Source organism: Oryzias latipes, chromosome 20 (genome assembly GCF_002234675.1).
Source record: "Oryzias latipes chromosome 20, ASM223467v1".
In the NCBI taxonomy this organism is placed as follows: domain Eukaryota; kingdom Metazoa; phylum Chordata; class Actinopteri; order Beloniformes; family Adrianichthyidae; genus Oryzias; species Oryzias latipes.
In genome coordinates this window covers 4,113,813-4,136,247 of record NC_019878.2, presented here as the reverse complement: position 1 = coordinate 4,136,247, position 22,435 = coordinate 4,113,813, and the positions used below count along the sequence as shown (strand labels likewise).

Sequence of the window (22,435 nt, the reverse complement as noted above, 5' to 3'; positions counted from 1 at the left end):
AAACTGAGTGAAAGCAGGCAAGTTGGCAGTTTCTCGCATTGCAAGCTGTGCAATACATCCTGCGGGTTTATCACCCATATTTACTCTGGTGATTGCATATTCTTGCAGTTCTTGTTCTTCGGAGTCTCGCCAAAGGAATCTATGCAGATGCATTTCCTTGTCCTCCAACCAAACAGAATTATACATCTTCCTGATGTCTTCTAAGGCAGCATAGACTCCACACCTAAACCTAAGGAGGACAGCAGGAATCTGGTTGAGGACATCGGGACCCTTCATTAGCAAATCATTCAGACAGACTCCTTTGAACCTTTGACTGCTGTTCCATACGAGTCGTATTGGAGTAGTAGCAGAGTGGGGATTTGGTGCAATGAGATGGCTGATGTACCACACTGGCCCAGTCCAACCACTGATGATGTCATTTGTCAGTTTCATTGCTGCTTTTCGTTCAACCATGTCATGAACTTGAACAGTATAAGCGAGTTTCCACTCTGGATCTTTATTTAGCCGTCTTTCTGTTCTGAAGAACGTGGCCTCTACTGCCCTTCGATTATTTGGCAGAAATGCTGGATCTTCCACCCAAGGATATTTGGCGTGCCAGTGTGGTTCACTGCTATGTCTGTCACCTTCAGTGTAGGTAAGTCCTTCTTTTATTGCTTGAAGTTCTCTTTCTTCCGCGAGCGTCATTTCCTTACCACCTGGTTGACAGTTTCCACAACGGCATCCTCCACACTTAGGAACACATGCAGCGCCAACACTATCCCATTTCCACCATTCAAGGAAGTCACGGAAAGTAGTTGCAGTACTTGAATTTTGCAATCCCTGTTCAGTGCAGACATCTTGCGAAAAATCCTTGAATTTGCTGTGAACCACCTCTTCATATCTTGCAGCAGCTGTTCTCATTGATCTCGTGAAATGTGTTTTTGACATGTGAGCAGAAATGGTTAACCCCTCAAAAAGCTTTGGATGAGTTCCTCCAACTGTTTTCCCAAGAGGTCCATCCCACAACACAAGGTTTCCAACAGATTTTACTTTTTGTGGTGCAATTTGTCCTTCTCTGTGGCTTATGAGTAGTTGTATCTCTTTGGGTCTCTCCAATTCAGCTAGTTGAATATCTGGGAAGAATTTTTGAAGCTGTTCTGCTGTCACATGATTTTGGATATCAGCAATGTTTTCTAGTCCATAGCACACTATTTGATGGGATTTTAGCGTACCTTTTGGAGTCATCACCCTGATTTTCAGGAGGTATCTTTTTGTTTCAACATGAGCTTTCATTCCACCAACCCCATGAACGATGAGTGTTATTTTTTCACTTCTGAGATTTAGCTTACTTGCAGCCTTATGGGTGATGTAGTTCGTATCAGAGGCCAGGTCAATTAATGCGCCGATTTTTTGTCCAGCATTTGCAGTAACTGTCAGTAGCATCATGATCACTGGAAACTCCCTTAGGCCATTTTCTTGCAACAAACTGGGTTCTTTTGTGGAATTAAGTGCTCTGGTTGCAGTATTTGAAAATACATCTCTGCATTGTTCTGCCAGCTCTGGTGACAGTTTACTGAAGAATTCCTCTTGCTCTTGAGTATATTTTTTTTGACTTTGACTTTTCGCTGCATCTTCTTTGCTCCTCTTCTGATTCCGCTCACTTTTCTTGGGCTGAACCTTTGGGCATAGACAAAAATGATGTACAGCCATGTTTTCTGACATGCAATCTTGGTTTTTACACAAGTATGCAGGGTTACAGAAAGAACAGTCCTCATGAACCTCGAGACACCTTCTGCATGCTCCCAACTTTTTAACTGCAGCATTTTTCTCATCCGTCTTCAGACCTCGGAACTGCTTGCAGAAATAAAGTTTTCTTTTGTGGTTCGGATCACCGCAGACCACACATGCTGCTCTGTCTTGTTTAGTGGACCTTGTTCTGGTGTGTTTGATTTCATTTTTTGTTTCTCTTCCGGTTGGTTCATCATCCCAAAGTTGATTTAGCTGTTCGTATATGTTTTCTTGATCTTTGAGGAAGCTTAGGAGACTGTCAAAGCGGTTATCGGGCGTCACCGCGTTCCTCTTGTCAGCTACATACATCAGCCATTCTTTTTTGAGGACCATAGGAAGTTTGCTTTCAATAGATTTTGTGACAAGTGGGTTTTTAATTGCACCTGTATCTCCAAGGTCACTTAAGTCGAGGACTGCTTTCTCCACAGCTTGAATTAAGTCTACAATTTTCCTTGGTTGGTGATTTTTAACAGGTGGCATTTTTTGCAGTTCCTCCACTATTTCAATAGCAATTGCAATTTGGTTGCCAAAACGGTTCTCCAGGACTCGAAGAATTTCTTCAGCTGTGTTGTAAGTTCTAAGACGGAGGTTTCTTGTGACTCTTTCATCGATGCTGTCCAACAATTGAAATTTTTTCACTTCTTTTGAACCAGTTGGCTCGCCTTGCTTTTGAAGAGCTTCCCATTCTTTTCTCCATCTGTAAAAGTCTCGCTGATTTCCACCAAATCTTGGAAGAGTCATTGGTTTCAATTTAACAACAGGTGTTGGAACGTTCGTGGGAAGAATTCCTTTTCCTTCAGAATCCCTGACTTTTATTTTGATGAACTCAGCCTTTCTGGAGGTTAATTTTGGAACCATCAGTTCAAGTGCTATGAGACGATTTTGAAACTCCTCTTGACTACATGACGGGATCCAACGTTTCCACTGGTTGTATCTCTCTTTTGCAGATTTTGTCAAATCTCTCAGATGAGTGAGCATGAAGTCGTACGCCTCCTGGTTGCCATCTGGGCGCATTGCAGCTACGTGTTCACACCCAGTTTCAGCCACTTGTAAAACTGTGGTTAATTCAAGATGCCCATAGTTGTTCCAAATAGTTTCTAGGAGGAGAGCTTTAATTTCTTTCAGGTTTAGCTCACATTCCTTTGCAGTTTTTTCAATGTCAGCTTTCTGCCCTTCTGTTAACACCATTTCCATTTCATCATTTGCACTCATAACTTTCTCAGCCTCCAAAATAAGTTTATTGAAACTTTCTTTGAGTTCCTCTTCAGACATATCCTCATAATTTCTGAGAATGGAGTTGGCTAAACGAGTGAATGATCTTTTTGCTGTGGTTCTCTCAACTTTTAGTTGTTCCACAGACTTCTCAGACTCAGACATGTTGATATTTATTTTTGGTGATGTTCTTAATACTTTAAGTCCTTTCACACAAAATTAATTTACAGCTTCTGGGCAACCTTTTTTTTTTTTTAATTGAATTGTCGGTGTTTCAGTTTTGCTTTTCTCACTGTGTGTTGTTCAACAACGTTGGAGATTTTCACTGATGTGTTTTCAAAATCCAGCTCCTGATTTCACTGTTGGAGTCCACTTTTCCACAGTTAGAAGCCGGTTTTTCACTGTCAAGTTATTTTTGCCCCACTTGAAGGGGAAAGCATCAAATGGAGGAAATGCCAGCAGGACTCCACTCATGACTCAAGAACTCCATGAATGTGTCTCTTTTCTTTATTTGTATTTGATTTTGGACAGAGACCTTTTCCAGTGTAAATGAGTGGTTGAAGAAACCAAACAAGGTGAAAAACCTGTACAGAAATAATACTTATGAAAATATATTCTGTTTTACAATTAAATTACAAATAACTATACTTTACATTTCAAATAACAAAAATATAATATTTCAAATTATCAAGTTTCACACAACAATGAACCGTGATCAATTAATCAAGCAGACAGAAAATACATTTCAAAACAATCCACGTCTAAAGCGCACCGATAACGCGATAGACAGCTGATCTCTAAAGGCACCCCTGAAACAGCTGATCAACCCCCGATCACTTCCGCATCTTACCGGCTGCCTCTCCACTTTTTTAGATGCCTTGGGGTGGATTTTCCTTTCATCTGACGGTTGGCCCGAACGTCTGCTTCCTTCAGCTCGCCTGTCAGATCAGTGATCACCTTTTTTGCGCGACACGTAAATCACTATGCGCTCACAGGCACGCTGACGCGGATTTAATTAATCTCACCTGTTGCGGTTGACCTATTTTTGGAATCTTATTTTTCTTTTCAAATATTATTCTTAAATTTTATAAGTCACTTTTGAAATATTAAATTTCCACCCTGATTTATCCTTTTTCCACCACTTTAATTTACACATACACACTTTTTCTTTTTCCCAGCATTAAGTGAGTTTTGACCTAACAATACTTTTTGGGAGTATAAGTCACTTTTTCTGCAATTTGGCCGAGGGTGAGACTTATAATCAGATGCAACTTAGATGTAATTTTTAAAAATAAATAGCAATAACCACTAAAAGGCACTGTAGGTGTGTATATCAGTATTGGCTACTAACAACAACACAGAAGAAGAACCATTGCCCTGGGCTTGACGCAATTGTTCCAAATTGTCACAGAGAATAAAGAATTCAATAGATTTTGTGATTTGAAGTGATGTAAAGAGTTTAGTTGATTTGTGAGCATGCTCTTTATGCTATGGTTATCTGAACAATTGTTGAGATGTTGGGCTGATATACTAGAATATCAGGGATCTGCAACCTTTAACACTTAAAGAGCCATTCAGTTTTTACTGACAACAACCCAATAAGAGCCACAAAGTCTAGCTTTAAAAATAAGACACAACATTTATGTTATTGAAACTAGTATGATAAATAAAAATGAACTAACGTTATTCGGAATAGAAAAAACATAAAAAGAAAATAGCCTTTTTTTTTAAATAAGACAAGGGTAACTTTTGACAGAAGTTCGCATGATTCCCTTTCAAAATAAAAGACCCCTGTGTCACATAGGATCATCTCAATGCAGTGAATGTAGTAATAGGTAGTGTGATGTCTGCAGGGATTTAAAGAAAACCAAAAAAAGTTGATTTTACTGTTTGTGGTTTCGCCAAAGTGTTGTAAAACTAACTAATTAATATTAAATGAGAGCTGATTAAGTGACTCTTTAAAAATCCTTGAATTTGTCCAAAATTAGAAAATCTGCTTCGTAATCTAATGTACTTTCATTGTGTTTACTGACCTCCAATTGATTTTCTGTGGGACACAAAAATCAATCAAAATGTTTTAGTTTGACTTGTGAAACTCATTCATCTGTATGCGAATGAGTTTGTTAAAGTTTGAGTTAGTTCACTTTGCTTTTTTACTTATTATTTACATTTTACTGTACATTTACCTTTCAGTTGTTTTTTTTAACCAGAGAGCCACAATGGAAGCGTAAAATGCCCCCCTATGTGGCTCCAGAGCCCCAGGTAGCAGACCTCTGTACCAGTTGCTCAGTTCCTCCTATGTTTCATGAAGCTAAAAGGGCCTCAATGTATTACGGTGGTGAAGCGTGAATATTTTTAATCTACTATTCTAACCTCCAATGTTCTCTCACTATATTATGTTTCACCTTTTGTTGTCTTTTGTGGATTTCTGTTTAGCACAACTCTGCATGCATTTCTTTTTTAGACCCACTCCAATGAAAATTATGTTTTTGGTGTTTTTAATATGTTCTTGTTGCCTTCTTTTCACGGTGGAGGACAAATATGAGGAAAATTAAGCTTACAATTCTGTTTCTGAGTATTTCTTTGTTCAAATCATAATGAATCAGGATCAGACAAAAAAATTCATTACAAAAAAGCTTGTCCAGTGTTCCCCTTGCTATTCTCGTTTTAATGTTGTGGTTTTGTGGATTTTCTTTCAGTCACCTGACTCCTCCAGGTTCATCACAAAAACAGCTCAAGACCCTTGTATGAGAATTTTGCTTCCTAGGAAGGTGCTGCGGTGGGAATTTATGAGGAAGGGGGGCGGAGATGAAGAGCATGCCAGCCCGTCAGCCTATAATTCCTCCTCCACCACATTTCACACTCAGCACAATGCGGTCCCAAATGTACCGTTCTCCTGACAACCTCCAAACCCAGAGTTGTCTATCAGATTGCCATCACCAGTTTGGAGCTCTGCAGCAATTGACCGTGCAGAAAGTCGGTGACCTCTTCGCTCGATGGACATCAGCCTCCCCTGACCCCTCTCCGTCAGTTTACGTGGTCTACCACTTGGTGTTGAGTTGCTGTTGTTCACAAAGTCTTCCCTTTTGTTAAGATAGATAGAATGTTTAGGAGCGAGAACATTTCCCTTCAGGATTTGTTGCAGAGGTGACATCCTATGACAGTTCCACGCTGGAATTGACTGAGCTCCTGAGGGCGGCCCATTCTTTTACAAATTTTTGTAAACACGCTCTGCATGCCTGAGGGCTTGATTTGATCCACCTGTGGCCAGGCCACCTGACTCTGATCAATTGGTAATTTACCGTAGATTCATTCCATTCACTGTCATTGCAGGGGCAGCCCTGCTTCTGCTAATCGTCTCTGATTTCCTCCACATGTGCCTGCTCCCATAAATCTCTGCCTCTGCCCTTCACTCTCTGCCAGATCGTGGCACTGCAGGTATTCAGTCAACTTACCTGCTACTGTCAGCTGGTCTACCTGTTCAGGTCAGCCTGACATTCTGCTAAGCTGCTCAGCCTGTGTTCCAGCCTCCGCTCTCAGCTTCATGCTGCTGCTGCTGCTGCTGCTGCTGCTGCTGCTGCTGCTGCTGCTGCTGCTTCTGCTGCTGCTGTTTCCCTGCCACACCATGTTGCCCCAAGCCTCGTAAGTCCCTGCATTACTGAAATTGTGGAACTGTTCCCAGAGACCCTTCTGGAGAGAATTATTTGGATTTTGAAATCAAAAGTGCTTGTGACTGAGCCCCAGTTTTATAACGCTCCCTATGAGCGTCCTTCTCCTTTTTGACTTCCATTTGGAGCCACACCTCCTTCCATTTACTGTACCAGGACTTCACTCCGCCCCTCTTCTCCCTGCGGATCACTTTCCTCGTCCCAATAAGCCTTCCTCCTGTTTTATGCTCTGACTACTCCTCGTAATTTCCCCATCACTAACCCTCTCCGATCTTCATAGCATCCGTGCGTTGGCTGTATGTCTCCAGTGCCAGGGGTGCTCCAAGTTCAAGAATAAATAAATCTGGTGTCTTGCACACCTGAATTGTCCTATTTTGGGCCTGTGACACAATTCCTGACAAACACTGGACTTATTTTTCTATGAAAGTTGTGAGAGTTTAAACAAGAGAAAAAAGTGGGAAAATGTTCATATCTGTCTGAGAAAAGTCTATAAAGTGTGAAGTGAGGAGTTTTACGGCCTTCACCATCTACAGTCCTACTTCACAGATTTCACCCATCTCCACAATAGACGAGGGAACACTGTATTCCGTTATGATTTGCTTTTTAAAGTGAACCACTCTGGTCTTGTTCACATATTTTGTTAAATTTCCCCCAAAGTGCGACTTGTGATGTATATATGCGATGTGTATATGTCAAAGGTGGGCCGGAATGTGTGTAATATTTGTGCTGATCCTTAGTATTTCTTTTGGTGTTGGGTGGTTTTGTATGTTGTGCTGTTTTGTTTAGTTTTTACTTTTGCATGCGGTTTAATTTTATTGGATCATGGACCTGATTACACACACCTGGACCTCATTGGGCAGAACCCCTCACCACTGCATAAATGGAACTCTGAGCAGTTGCCGGAGAAGGAAGCACCTGAGGCAGACGCACGCAGCGCAGTTGAAGCGTGCCGCAAGGAATGAAGCTCCGGTTGAGAGCCAAAGGAAGGCGGACCAGCTGATCGCCTTGAAGACGTAGCGGGAGCCGTGTGAGACGGGGGCGTCGACCGTGTGGAGGAACGCCGAGGCTGACCGAGAAGTTGCGTGTGGGACCTGAAGGCCTGACGATCGGTGCATAAAGGAAAGTCTGCTCTCCCGACCGGCCTGGATGCGTGTGGCTGATGTTGGTGTAACACCCTGAAGTTTTTTTCGTTTTTTGTGTGTTCGTTTCAGCCGCACAGACGCTGGTTTTTTCCCCTCCACGGCCGGATTCAACGGTGGACTTCGGGGGGGCGCGGCTTTGGGACTGGACTCTTTTAGCTGGGACTTTTAATCAAACTTTTATGTCTTTTATTTTTTTTTACCAATTTACAGCTGTTTTTAGACTACTATTTATTAAATCCCTTTTTACATTTTTAATTGTTTCTAGTCATTTTTGCACAGTATTTTATCGAGCTGATTCAATCACCAGTGTGACATATATATAATTTCTTTTTTTGACTTTTCCTGTCCAACAGCTGAGCAGATAGATTAGAGCTGAAGGCCTCTTGTGTTGGACATATTTTACTCTGACAAACCAGAGGTATGTCTGAATAAACCCCTTCTGTAATTACGCTCAAACTTTATTTATATTGATATTTGTATCAGCTTTTTGTTGGACCGGAGAGAAGGGAAGAAGAGAGAGGGGTATTAGGGGGTTACATAAGAAAGGGGGAAAAGGGTAATTAAAGGAATTTGGAGGATGAATACAGAGGGCTGGCGGGAGTAGATAATCATAAAGCAAGAAGTTGCTGGAAGTTTAAAATCATCACTGTCAGGTGCAGATGTATAATTGAGTGTGTCAAATGTTACAGACACACCTGTAAACTCGAAAAATGTTCACACACAAACATGTCAACACGTACACAATAGAACTACAGCTCGTACTTATGCATTAAAACACACACATGTAAAGCATTTCATTCTGTCACGCATGTTATTTGTGTAAAGGTGAGCTGACGCCTGTGCTCGGTTCTTGTTCCCACATTTTGTAAAATGTCTCCCAAAAGTGCGACTTATTCTCCAGTGTGATGTATGTATGATTCTTTTTTCTTCCCTACTGTGCATTTTGTAGCTCCTGGCTGGAGCACAGGCAAAACTCTTTTTATTCAACAAACATGTTGTGTGATTTTGGGGTTGAAATTTACTGATGAAGCTCTGAGTTTTAATTAGCAGTAAAAAGTCACCATGTTTGAACCAAACTGTTCAGCTCTTGCAACAGAAACTTCACAACAACGCTGCCTCTCTGAGTGTAAATGTTTATACATTCATGAACAGGTAATACAGCCAAGTGAGAGAATCAGAACACTGCAGGTTTACAAATCCATGGAGCAGAAAAGATCCTGTTCAGCACCTGATGAACCTGCTGGAACTACAATCATTCAGGAAGAACAGAACTTCTCTATTCAGAGGCAGTTCTTTGTGAGCCTTTTTCAGAGTTCGTGCAGCTGCTGTTACATTGAGAGTGTACTCAGATTACTCGTGAAAAAACTTACATTATGCGGCGTCTATCAGGAAAAAAGATTTGTGCAAAGTCTAACATGATTTGAAAAGTTCTTCTAACTAAACTAGAATTTCACAAGCTTGAAGGTATTCATGGATTACATTTACTGTCACATTTTTCAGAATCCCCAGTCTTTCTTCTGATGATGGTTTTATAAAAAAATAAGTGCTCTCATGAACATTCTCTACAAAAGATGAGAAAAATCTGATCTACATCCACTTTTAAAGCAAAGAACAAATCATTAGTTCACTTTCTTTTCAGTGTTTTGACCACTTGGCAGACCAATCAGTAGCTAAAGTTACCAAACACAGGTTTCACTAATCAGCCTAAAGCTTGAAAATGTTTCATGTTTTTCTAAAACCGGCTTTTATTTAATGCATCTAACTTTTGTAATGACTGAACATGATAGACCAGCTTTATTCTGGAAAACCATGACGTTCCTTTCATGTTAAAAATAGTTTTAGTGGGAAAGGATAGATACTGCAGCAGAACAGTGGTTTTGGTGTAATATATGTGTGTTTCCTTCCATGGTAGCAACTTTTTGAAGAAAAAAATCCAATAAATAATATTTAGTGAAAATATCTGTCATTTTAACCTGCCTAAAATGCTGTACAAAAATGTCTGTTTTAAATCAAAATTAAATGTGAGCGGAAGACGGTTGCTTCTGTGAAGTGTGTTCGTTTCTGATGATGCACACTTTGAAGAACATTATTATACCATGGTCACTTACAAAAGAAATAAATATTCCATCAGTTTGTATTTTTCGGTTTGGATCACTTTTTTCACAAAAAGCGGACTGTCACTTGGTGACGCATTGAGCCGACATTGACTGCAGCGGCAAAGGAACGCGATATCTATACTGATGGTCAGGATGGGTTAAATACCTGAAAAGCAAAAGTTTGTTTTAAAGAAGCCAGCGCAGTGATACAGAACATTTAAGCTGTGTGAGCAGAACTTCTTTTTTAGCCGTGCATTATCATTGTTGCCACACACTGGCGATCTGTCCAGGATGTCCCACGAGTCGCTGGGATAGGCTCCAGCAGCCCCGTGACCCCGAAAGGGACAATAGGATAACCCTTGTGCTATCCTATGACCCCCACCCTTACATTGACATGTTATTCCTACCATGACAAAGGTGGATAAAGGTGAAGAGGATTTCAGGTATTCCATGGACACCAGTGAAGATCACAAATCATTGAAGAAAAAAGGTTCAGCGCACTGTCTAGTGGGTCTAGATGACCCGAATCCCAATGTTAAAGTGCCTAGGATAGCACAAGGGTTAAGAAGATGAACAAATGAATGAATTGTCACTGTGGATTATCACTTTTTAATCCACACCCAGCAGCCAAAAAGAAGTGAGTATTCACCCGGACCATGGTATAAATAAAAGTTTTTTACAAAATAACAAGAAAGATAAACATGAATTTAAAAAAAAGGCTTAAAATTGTTCAAATTGTTTTTTATGATTGGGATTTGAAGCTTACTTTTTGTGTAGCTCATAAATTTTAGGCTGATTCACAGAAGTAAGACAATGACAGCTTGTTTTTCATTAAAAAAACTAAAGACAACTTCAAAAAGAAAAATGTGAGTGTGTGTGTTTGTCTACGTGTCTTTGTGAGGCCTTTGACCCAAGTTCCCTGTTTAGAATGACGACGCACCAGAGATTGAGGACATTTGGTCCCTTTGGACTTTTGGGAATAATTAGCTTTAAAATAATTTGAACTAGAATAAAATAATGTGACTTCCCACATATTCTTCTGTCATTTAACATCTGCAAGAGTTAAAGGAACAATTCATTTTTAAATCTGAAGAGAAAGGATATAATCCTGAGTTCGAAGGATATTTCAGGGAGTAATACTGAAACTAAAGAAGTTTTACAAAAGCTTTCTTCATATTGATTCTTTTTTCTTAGCATCACAGACCCTCAAGGCGAAACAACAAGGCTGAAATCAAAAGGAATGAAACATTGACATTCGAAGCTTGATTGTGGCTTTTGGTTGATGAAAGTAAAAACATCAGAGCTGCAAATGTCTGGAAAGTCAGGACATTCAGCTGCAGTCAGAGTTACCCCCTGATGCACACAGAGGGTGCAGATTCAGTCCAGAGCAAGCAGCGGCGTGCTGCTCTCTCTGTCTGTCTGCCGGAGGGTTCCTGTCTCCACCGTGGACTGAGACCTACAGAACAGAACAACAAAAGACATCAGGAGGCCCCCAAGAAGCTGCATGTGAAGCCGCTGCTTTAGCTTTACTAAACCAAGCAGAATCAATGATCACAGGGAAACATAGAGAGCTGCGTTCACGCCAAACGTGAGGCGCACATCAGGGTCGTCCAACTTCAGTCTGAGGTCAATGTACAGACTTGATCTGCGGCACGTTTTAAGCGTCGGGCGCGGCGTTCAGATGGTTTCCATTGCATCCAGAGTTCAAATATTTGAACTTTAATGAAGAAAACATGTTGCATTATCTAATCAGAAACTCAGCTTTGGCACGTGACCCGTTGATGACGTGATCAGTGGGCGGAGTCCAAAACCAACATGAAGGAGAATCTTCCTGAACGTTGTGATATTTTTCTTTTTTGTATGGAGACAATAACACAAAGTTCCTCTAATGGGATTCTTGTGTTTTCCCTCCTTGGACTGATGCGGGACAGCAGCTCATCATTTATGGAAAAGCGTCGAGCTACGAATTTGACGTACAAATCGCATTCAGTGTGAACGTCTCAGTCTGATCCTTTCTCCTCCCTCACCTTTTCATCATATCTTTGTCTCCTCCTCCACAGTTTTCCCGGACGTGCAGGGCGTCGTACGTCAGCGTGTACTCGGTCTCGTCGGTGTAGTCAGGTCCCAGCAGCGTGCGCGCCCACATGCCCATGTCATACGGCGGCAGCGTTCCTCCGAACTCCGACGGCAAACATTCAGGCAGGATGAGCTGGTGGAGTGAGTTTAGGTTGTTCCCGTGGAGGAAGATCTGAGGACATAAAGGAGGCACAGGAAAGGAAACAAGGAGTCAAAGAGAAGGGGGGAAACGAGGAAGGAAGGGGACAGGGGGAGGGGGGGAAAAGAACTGTCTTAAAAAAACAAAAGCAAACGTGAGGAGAGGAGGAAGAAATGAAAAGAAGTGCATCATTTCTGTGAAAACCAAGGAAGGCAGATGAGAAGGTAAGATAAGACAAGAGAGAGAGGTGATGATGAAGAAGGGACGGTTATGGACGATCAAACAAACAGGAACTGATATTCACCCTTTTTCTGGTCTTGTCTTTCAGGAAGGGTTTGATGATGGTGTACATGGCATGAATATACCACGGCTGATTCACGAAATGGATTCCGCCGAACCGAGCCGGAAAACTGTCCTGAGGAGACAATCGGGTCCATTTAACAAACACCGTATCAGCACAAAGCAGGTCGGAGTGCACCATGAGCCCACCTGGAGCCCCTCGATGGCCAGTTTGAGGATGTTGGGCGTCAGCTTGGAGGCCTGCTTAAAAGAGAAGTTGCTCCAGTCGATGATCAGGATGAAGCCATTGATCTGCAGTTCTGGGTTTTCAATCAGAACCTCCAGAGAGAGCAGGATGGCCCGCAGGATATCAATGAAGGAGTTCCTGTTGGAGAGCAGCTATTGATCAGCTAATCACTCGTGAAAAATAGTGTATCGGGTGCTAACTACACCTCTAAACAAAGTGCACCCGTCTCTGAAGTGAATGACTCGTCAGGCTCTTTCTGTCTTCAGGCCACAAAGCCTACAGGGAGTGCAGGATTCTGGGTAGGAAACCTTTCTAAGCTCCTTATTAGCATTAGCATCTGAATTTTTATTAGGACAACTACAGAACAAGTACATGACTTTTCATGACATTTGTTCTGTGGTTGAAGTTATTCAAGTTCTAAACTGACCAATCAGATGCCTCAATAATAGTAGGTGGTCTCATGTCCAATGTTACAAACATTTGATTGACAGATTCTCCAGAGAACGCTTCAAGTGGTAGGTGTGTCGAATTCCAACAAGCTCCCTCCTGATTGGCCAGAGTGGTTGCCATAGAAACAATGACAGACTGATTTGAACCAATCAGCGCTTCCCGACAGAGCGGCGTCCTAAACACAAAAAAATGTGCCGACTGAATCGACTTTGGCTGGAGTCTGAAGTAAAACATTTTCTTTGGGTGACGTCACACCGACTGAATATCATTTTAAAAGCTGGGAGTCAACAAGTTTAGATTCAAAACATTTTCTTTTTTATTGATGTTTTTCTTCCAAAAACATTTTTGTAACATAAGTTTTCTCTAAAGAGTTTAGGAATTGATTTCAATAAGAAAAACCACTTTAGATGATTCTTATTCCAGTCATTCTACACACAAACCTTATAAAGTCTGAGACTTTGAGGGAATAATTTGCCCGTATGGTCAGTTTTTAAGTAGGATGTTTGAGGACTTCATTACCTTTCACTATGAAACTGATCCTGAAAACAAGACTTTAAAACAGAACAAACAAATGTTCACCTTGGCCAGGTAAATATTATGCATAAATATTAATACATGTATCATCTAAATCTTTAAAACCACTTCAAGAACAGAGACACAAACTAAGGACAGCTGAACAAAACCCATGCAGGTCATGAAAATGATCCCAATGACTTTTACCTGCTTTGGTCCCAGTTGGATGCAAACAAAATGAGTATTTTTCGTCCATGCTGGTCTGGAGACTCCAGCACACCTGGGAAACCATCCATCAGTGCTCGCTTGATGCCAAGATCATCCACCTGACAGGCGCAAAAGTTGAAAACGTTAACCAACCTTTTCAGGTTTAATGTCAGACAATGTTATCGAACGGAACAAAGCCGGAGTTTACGTTAAATATTCCTGAAAAACCTGTTATTCCAATTAAAATGCTAATTCAAGAAAATTTTGCTTAAAAGAATATGAACACATCAGTAGATTTTTTTTACAGATGACAAAGATTTAATGAAACAAAGTTGTTGATTTGTAGAAGTTGTTTTTGATTTGTAAATAATTCAATTAAAGCAACATTACAGATTTTTTTCGTTAACTTTAGCTGCTTCTGACTTTTAATGATGGATAAATAAAGGGAAATAAAATGAGACAACCGTCATAAAACATGTCTTTTCTAAATATAATAATCAACATGAATCATCATGTCTGCAACTTTAATATCTGCGTGTGAAACATACAAAGTCAGTCGCCATGCATCAGGCAGAGGGGCTCAATAAATCCCTTTTTGGAGCAAAGCTCCTGGTTTTCTCTGTAAACAGCAGCTTTATGTTTCTTTGAAGTCGAAGCCTCTTCTTCGGGTTCCTCACTGACTCTCGTCTCCCCAAAGAAATTTTCCAAATGATTGTTTTTCACAGCTTTGGGCTACTCTAGCGGTTTATTTTTTTATTCATTTTACTACTCTAGAGAAGGTCATGTGACGCGACAGACGAATGTGGACGACAGAATCCGGTAGTTTTCCTAAATAAATCTTCTGTTATCAACATTAAAATAAACTAACTGGAAATAATTAAAGTTTTTGCATTTTCTTTTTCTGTTTTGGTAACGGTACCTGTCCGTGGGCCACTTGGTACCAAACAGAAAACAAAAATAGGGACCATTGGTTTAGCAAAGAAAATTTGAATAAAGATTTTTTTTTTTTTTAAATTTTGAAAAAGCCCACAGTGGTTTAGTAGATCTGAAGAGTGCAAGTCGTAAAGAATGACAGCCAGATTAAAGCCTCAGGGCATCTGGATCATCTTAATACAAAATGTAAGATTATGCAACTGATTCTAGTGAAGACATTTGACTTTTACTCTTGACACTACTGGGTTTCCTCTAGCAGTCTGTCCCATGCGATAGCAAAGAACCAAATAGAAAGCTCTGCAGAGGAGACGACTGCCACAGAACCACACAAAAACTAAAGGTTGTGTCACGGCCACTACATACATGCTGCGCATTTTCCACATATACATTTCTGTCTTGCGTGATACATGCGTGATGAACGTGATTCATGCGTGTTCATCCCATTTGTCATTTGTTGAGGTGCGCAAATGTCCAATGAGGGTTTTGACCGACATGAATACCATTTTTCAAAATCTTTGGAATTACGCATTTTACGCGTATTTTACGTAACTTTTTATGCAATTATTACATAAATTTTATGTAATTGTGCATGATTTTTGCTAGATGCATACTCAAATTGGTGGCTTTCCACAACCGTTCCACGTATGTCTAACAGACTTTTCACGCGTGTACCACCGATGTATAACTTTTATATCGCGTATACGGAGCATGTATCACATTAAAGTTACCTAATTGACGCATGAATCACTAATGAATTGCATGTAAACAACACAATAATCACGCACGGTTCATGTTCTACATTGATGTACGTGTTCTCTGCGTGGTTTATTCATACTTCTACCGAGGTTTTAACGTGGTTCATTCGTAATACATCTGTGATACTGTCACGTAAAGACCACGACTCTTCTCACTTTTTCCACGTATATTCACGAATGACCAGTGGTCATCTGTGTGCAAAATGTAGGTAGTGAGTGACACGACCTTCACATTACAACAACATTTCAGCAGGAAATCCTTCAGTCCTTTAGTTGCCACCGCACAGACTTAAAAAGACTAAGAACATATTTATTTTAGTAAGCACAGAAACATCACTGACCATCCATGGTTTGGAGTTTGTCCCCTGGTAACATGGCGGTTAAATGGATTCCAGTGGGTCGCATGAAAGGACTTTAGTTCAGGAATCCCTTTTCCTGGTTGTTTTTGGTTGTGCAGATGTTTGTGTTTCCATTTGTGATTGTTTGGTGTGCGGTTGTGTAGATCCGGCCCTTTTGTGAACATTTATTCATGATATTGACGTGTTCTCATTTATCCAGGTGACGTTGCCTTGAAGCTGAGTCATGGTAACTAGATTGGAAAACATTTAGGTGGCTTGTGTCAAAATGTTTCAAGAAAGAAGATTCATGACGTTGCCAGCGTTTCAGCCTTCCTCGCATGCTCCTGTACGACGGGTTGACCCGTCCAGGGGCTGCAGGTTTTTGGGTTGTCTGCGCCCGTGGAGGGGCATAAGGAGGAGCAGCTGCACCTTAAGGGGAGCACAGGAGTGTCCTGCAGTTCCCTTGAAGCTTGTGTGACCACGTCAAGGGACGCCATGAAAATAGAGCGTAGCAGTGTGGTAAGTGTATTGTGAAGTGTTCATAAGGATAATGTAAGTTGCATGCACGTATGACATACTGGTGATGCTGACTAACAGCCAGGCTGCAGGTTAGGAATACTCACTTATTGCCAAATTTATAAGACCTGAGAAACACTCATTGAATAGCATCGCAAAGCCCAGATGATGCAGATCTAAACCCACAAACCTTGAAGCTCTGGAACATGTCGAGGTTCTGCTGCCGGAACTGGAAGTACTGGGCCAACAGTCGGAAGGTTTCGAGCTGGTCGAACTTTCTAGCTCTCAGGAAGCGAAGGATGAAGTCGTCATCCGTTCGCAGGAAACCGATATCCGGTCGGGTCACGATCATGTCCCGCACCTGAGAAGACAAGAGCACTTATTCAGGCCGAAAACAGAACCACAAGAGCACAACGGAACCATGAAGGGTGCAGACCTGTTCCAAATAAGACCATGCAGACAAACTGTTTACATCCTATTGCTTCCATTTCATTACGTCTTTATTTACATCTTCTTTTTTTAAGCTTTCAAATATCTTCTTTGGCTTTTGGCTTCTCTTATTAGGAATGGCAACAGTGGTTATTTTTTTATATTTTATAACAATGTTTATATTTTTAAAGAAAAAAAACTAAAAATGAAACTAAGATCAATATTTTACCTGAAGGGAGGCCCAAAGTGTCCCATTCATTTTCAGTCCCATTCATCCATTCACACACTGATGGCAGCTCTACTGTCTAACACTGGCACCAACCTGCAACCACCAGGGCAATGTGGGTTCAGTGCCTTGCCCAAGGACACTTCAACACATGGGCAGGCAAGGCAGGAACTAAACCTTTCGATCAGAGGTCGACCGCTCTAAGATTTTCTTGACCGCTCTCAAGAAAATATTGTCTGACCTCAAAATTTTACCTTTGAACTGGCTCAGTAAGTTCATAGACGTGGTTCTATGGATAACAGTCAAACAAGGAATTTCAAAGGTGAGGTGTCCTGAAGCAGCTCACATGAGAAGAAGGTAAGGTAGTTTAGGAGAATGTGGAGAAACTCCTCCATCCATTGTCTGACCCTCCCTCAACCAGGGTCACAGTGACGCTGGAACTTACCCCACTGAAGGCTGAGAGTGGGGTTCACCGTGGTGCAGAGACAGAGACAAGCAAACACACACTCACACCTAAGAGACCGCTGAGTTTAAATTTTAGAAACTGTTGGATTCTCTCCGCCACGTCTGACTCATTCTTGACGCATGTCAAGTCGCTCAGTCACGTGTGGAAAATCCATCCATTACATCCTTAAAGCGGCTCCAGAAACCGCTAAACTGAAACCTCCAAGCTGGCAAAGTTAGTAAAAAAACAAACAATTTTGGAAAGTTTCTATTGACTGAAAAGATCCAGAGAGGAAATAGAAGAAGAACCCTTGACTTCAAAATAAAACAAATCTGCATTTACCAGACAAAGACCAGGAGCCTTTACTCCAAATATGGATAATAATGATACTATCTAATGTTATCAGGATGCTGCTAATAAAGATATTCAAAAAGCGGATTCACATTTATTATTATATTTGGAAATTTTGTTTTTATTTTGTTATTAATTATTCATCACGTCTTAAAAGTCGAACAAGACTGAAGTTGGCGTCTGATTTTTTTTTATCTTATACATTAAAAGTTGTGAGTTAAGAGAAAATCTAGATCCCATTTTAATGGTTCCTACATGAAATCTATTGTAGACATAAAGTTTAAAGCAGCTGTAGATATTTTACCGAGGATGAAGATAAACTTTATCCCCAAAAGTTACAGGAAACTGGAAGCTAAAAAACCAGACACTCACTTCAGTCTCGGTACAGGCCGGTCTGTGAAATAACGTCTGACATTGAACCGGTCTGTGGCTTGAAAAACGTGGAGACCACTGGTGTAGCACAAAGCTGTCACAGTGTTTGAGTGGCAGAGACGACGTTTCTGCTCCATGATGAAGCTGAGGGTTGAGAGCTTCTGGATGGAGCTCTGAGGTTAAACACACCACCATAGATCAGGAATAGAGGGAGAAGACCTTTCTAGTGGAGAAGCCGGATCTGCTGGGATAGAAGAACCTGCAGGCTCATCTTTGGATTAGGTGGATGTGCAAAGACCCGGGTGTGTGTTCCTGTACCTGCTGGATGTCCTGATGCAGAGTGTCTGGGTTTTCGTTCAGCTCCAAGCGAGCCTTCTCCATCATCTCCGAGCTCAGGCTGGAATGAAGGTGATTCATGGCAAAGTCTTTGCTGGATTTTCCTGATCTGTTTTCTGCTGCAGTTTAATCTGCAGGAGTCCAGCGGATGGGAACTTGAGACCTGAGACAATCGTGTTCGCTGACAGGATGTTGGTTTCCAAAAGTTACATTTCACAGCTGAAAGTGGACAATCTGGATAAGTGCTTGGATCCGAGGACAATCGTCTCTGCTGTCAACTCCCAGGACGCTGACACACCGTCACTTTTTGGTTTTGGAGTTTGGATCAGTCTCGATAAAGCAGGATCATCCTTTTCGTCCCAGCTTCATCCTCATCCTCCCGCCGTCTGTCATGGTTCTGTCACGTTCTGCCGACCTGGACTGCGCTCAGTCACGGCGGAGCAGGTTAAAGGTGACGGTCTGCTGGGGAGAAGCGAGAAAGAGCGGCGGTCAATGACGGCACTTCGGTCCGTCGTGGAGCTCCTGCAGAAGAAACATGAGGAGATCAGGATCAGCTTTGGAGCAAAGCAGTCTCAGAGGTCTGATCCTGGATCTGTTCCTTCTGACAGAGCCCACGTTTACATTCATCTGTCAGGTCAGGACAGACCTCTGCCTGCATCAGAGCTAATCCAGCTCAGGTCTGCAAAGTCCGTTCTGCAGGTCCTGGGGAAAACCATCTTAAATTCTGTCCTCTCCTGTAGACGGAGAGTTTCAAATGGAGGAGTGGACACTCAGTTAGCTAACCAGACGCTAACCCGGTTGACAACTGAGCTGTCCGCCAGGCGGCCTGGCATCCCTGCGGTGCTAGCCGGCCTTGCTGGCTGGGACTTGTGAGTTTTGTTCATGAGTGAGTGAAGGAGGGAGCAGCAGAGAGCAGCTACAGTCATGCAAGTCACTGTTCCTACCCTCACCTATGACCATGCATGACCATGAGCTGTAGGTCACAACTGACGGGAGCTATGGCAACCGCCCTCACCAATCAGGAGTGAGCTTGTTGGAAGGCCTCCACCATTTAGAAGCAGGCTACACAAGATTGTCAATCAAGAGTTTTGTAAAGTTCAACGTGAGACCACCTACTTTTACTGAGGCATCTGATTGGTCCGTTTATGACTTGAATAACCTGAACTGCAGAACCGAATATCAAATTATCCGGAACGTGTTCTTAAAAAAAAGGTATCAGATCAAGAAGGTCCTTCTGGCCAATAGAGGGACAGAGTCACAGCTGTTTGGCATTTTGGCTTGTTGGAAGCAGCAGGCACTTCCTGTTTGGAACGCTCAGTCTGATCTCGTCTATAATCAATGGCAGAACCGCAGGAGGTTTCTAGAGGGAGATCCGGGTCTCAGTGACCCAAAAGATCCTAGACGGACGTGTCTGAGTAAAGTTTGACACTTTATTTAGTTGGGATTTTTCTAATGGAGCAAAAACCCAACAACAAATAGCGTCTTGTGTTAAACAGACCAAATAGGATTTCAGAGAACTTCCTGTCCGGTTCTCAGCTGGTCAAGGCTGAGCTCCAGTGACACGACCACCAAGAGCATCAGAACCGCCTTCATTCAAGTCCTCTAATGCATGAACAGCTGGTGAACTCTTGAACCCTTACAGAGAACGAACCTCATCTTAGCTCAGTTGTTGTGACTTTGTGTTGATGTGTGTTGACATGTTCACACATTTGTGTCACATGTTCATACACTAAAAAACATGTTAATAAAAGACACCAGCTGTTTCTGACGTGTCCTCCGTCAAACACACGCACGTGCGCACATACACGCAAAGCAGTGTAAAGTGAAGCTCAATTTCTGGATGACCCCCCCCATCACCACCACCACCACCCATCTTACGCCTTCCTGTGATGGTTTGTCCCGCAGAACTTCAGCTCCTGAACGCATCATGTGGAACAAAAACACTCACAGTGCAGAGACCCGCTCGGCGGTTCCGGCCCAGCGGCCCTCCGGCTGTGGTGCTGAGGCTGAGAGGAGAGGAGGATGAGGAGGAGGTGGAGGAAGAGGAGGAGTTAGAGGAAGCGGCCATCGGCATCCCGCCCGCGAACAAAGACGATTTCTGTTTGACCGCAGAAGGAAATGAAGGTCAGAGACGGAAACCGAAGAGGAGGAAATGATGCTGCAGACGCCAGGAGGAAGGCCAGAGTCCTCCTGAGGAGGAGCAGGAGGAGAGATCCCGACAGAGAAAACGTCAGCGTGAAGGACGGGTCAAGTGCACCGAAACGACGCAGCGCTTCCGGTGATGGACTTTCAGAATAAACGAGTTCATCCAATAAATACGTCATTTAAAAATAAAATGTACAATATTTAAATAAGTTCATTTCTGTCGATATGTGCAACACTGTATTTGACAAACAGTCACACTTCTTTGTGATCACAAATGAAAAGTAGAAAAACACTGTTTCTTGAAGATTTTCATTTTACGATGCGGCTCTTTCATCCCTGTGCTGCAGCACAGAGATGGAATTATGGGATGGAAAGTTCTTCTAAAAAGTGGCAATCTCGTAGGACTGGAGGCACATGATGTGCGCCCAAAAAAACTACTCTTTTTTTTATTTTTTCTCCGCAGTTTTTCTAGACCAAAACCGCCCATTTCCACTTTAAATTAGTGCCATTTGCCCGAGGATGCCCCTACTATCGCGTCAACCTGCCTCTATGATTCTATGATGGCCGTCTATTGCACTCTGTGTAGAAAACACTGGAGGAGCGAGGGGGCTGCAGAGGTGTGCACAGGTAGAGAGGAGGGGGCGGGGCTTAGACTCACCTCTTATGATTGCAGACCTGCAACAAACAGCTGCTTCCTAACAAAAAATAGTTGTCATCCACAAAATTAATATACTTTATGTCTTCAGTCGATTATATAAAAAGTTCAAGAGAAAAATAGAAAGTGAATTTGTTTCCATCTTCTCACTCATCTTAACTCTGTTTAACAGGCAGTAAAGTCTATTGAAGGTTGTGGAAAATAGAGAAAACATCCTCCAGTTTAGAAAGAAGAGGAAAAAACACTCCAAGGATAATGGAATGTAGGCGGGGGTCCAAAATTAAAACTTGCTGATAAGTGATAATTAAAACCAAATTGACTGTTTAAAATTTGGAGCAACATTTGGCTAATAAAGGTTTGTACTTAATTAAACAGTCTTGTTAATTATCCTATTGGTGGATTTTATCTAAGCTTCGCATGTACAATCAATGCTTCAGATTTAATGAACACAATCGTTTTTTCTTTTTTTATACAGTTTTATGTGACACTCGAGCACAAAAACAGGAGAATTTGTCTTTTAGTTTCCTTTGATGTTCAATCATGAAGCCAACGGAAATGACCGGAATTAATTCATTCAGGGTTGAAAAACAACAACAACAAAGAAATGTGATTTTTTTTTCCAGAACCAGCCTTAAAAAAACACACAAACCGATGCGTGTTAAATATGAACTAACTACGCACTATATCTTAAATGTGAATCTTTAACTAGTATATTTTAGTCATGTTTAATAAAAAAGTGATATAAATGATGTTTTGTTTCGCCCAGGGTGTCAAACTAGCCAGGAACGCCTCTGACGACTGTTGACCCAAAGTGTTCTGGTTCTGCTGAGTAGATGAAGAGAGTCTGGACCCGAACATCTGCTGATTGCTGACCTTGTTATTGATGACTGGGGTGGGATCTGTCCGTGTCAAACAAAGGAAAAAGTGGGTGACATGCAGTTCCCCGTTCACACACACGGACGCTGTTGGGTAGAAAACAGGAACGAACTTCTAACTCATCCACACACTCAGTAAACCTCAATTTTTTTGCAAAAGGACTTGAAATGCTTTGACTTTTGAAAGCTGTTTGTGGGTTAAGGCCACTAAACGTGAAAGCTTGTAACCACAACAATAACCTTGTTAAAGTCCCAGTTTGTTG

The 22,435-nt window shown here is 41.8% G+C and overlaps 1 protein-coding gene across 3 annotated transcripts; it reads right to left on the bottom strand.

The window, feature by feature from the left end:
* Positions 1-10,568: 10,568 nt before the first annotated feature.
* LOC101158238 (clavesin-1) lies at positions 10,569-20,772 on the bottom strand. Of its 3 annotated transcripts, none has more exons than XM_011488640.3 (8): positions 20,446-20,772; positions 18,480-19,019; positions 16,529-16,699; positions 13,797-13,915; positions 12,590-12,764; positions 12,405-12,515; positions 11,913-12,133; positions 10,569-11,341 (listed from the first exon to the last, which is right to left on the bottom strand). In XM_011488640.3, the coding sequence occupies exons 2-8, from the start codon at positions 18,576-18,578 to the stop codon at positions 11,263-11,265; spliced, it is 975 nt and encodes a 324-aa protein (XP_011486942.1). In that variant the 5' UTR covers positions 18,579-19,019; positions 20,446-20,772; the 3' UTR covers positions 10,569-11,262. The 3 variants fall into 3 exon arrangements, with proteins under 3 accessions (XP_011486942.1, XP_020568243.1, XP_004080866.1); XM_020712584.2 differs by having other exon boundaries at positions 18,480-18,959; XM_004080818.4 differs by having other exon boundaries at positions 18,480-18,956.
* Between the last annotated feature and the right edge of the window lie 1,663 nt (positions 20,773-22,435).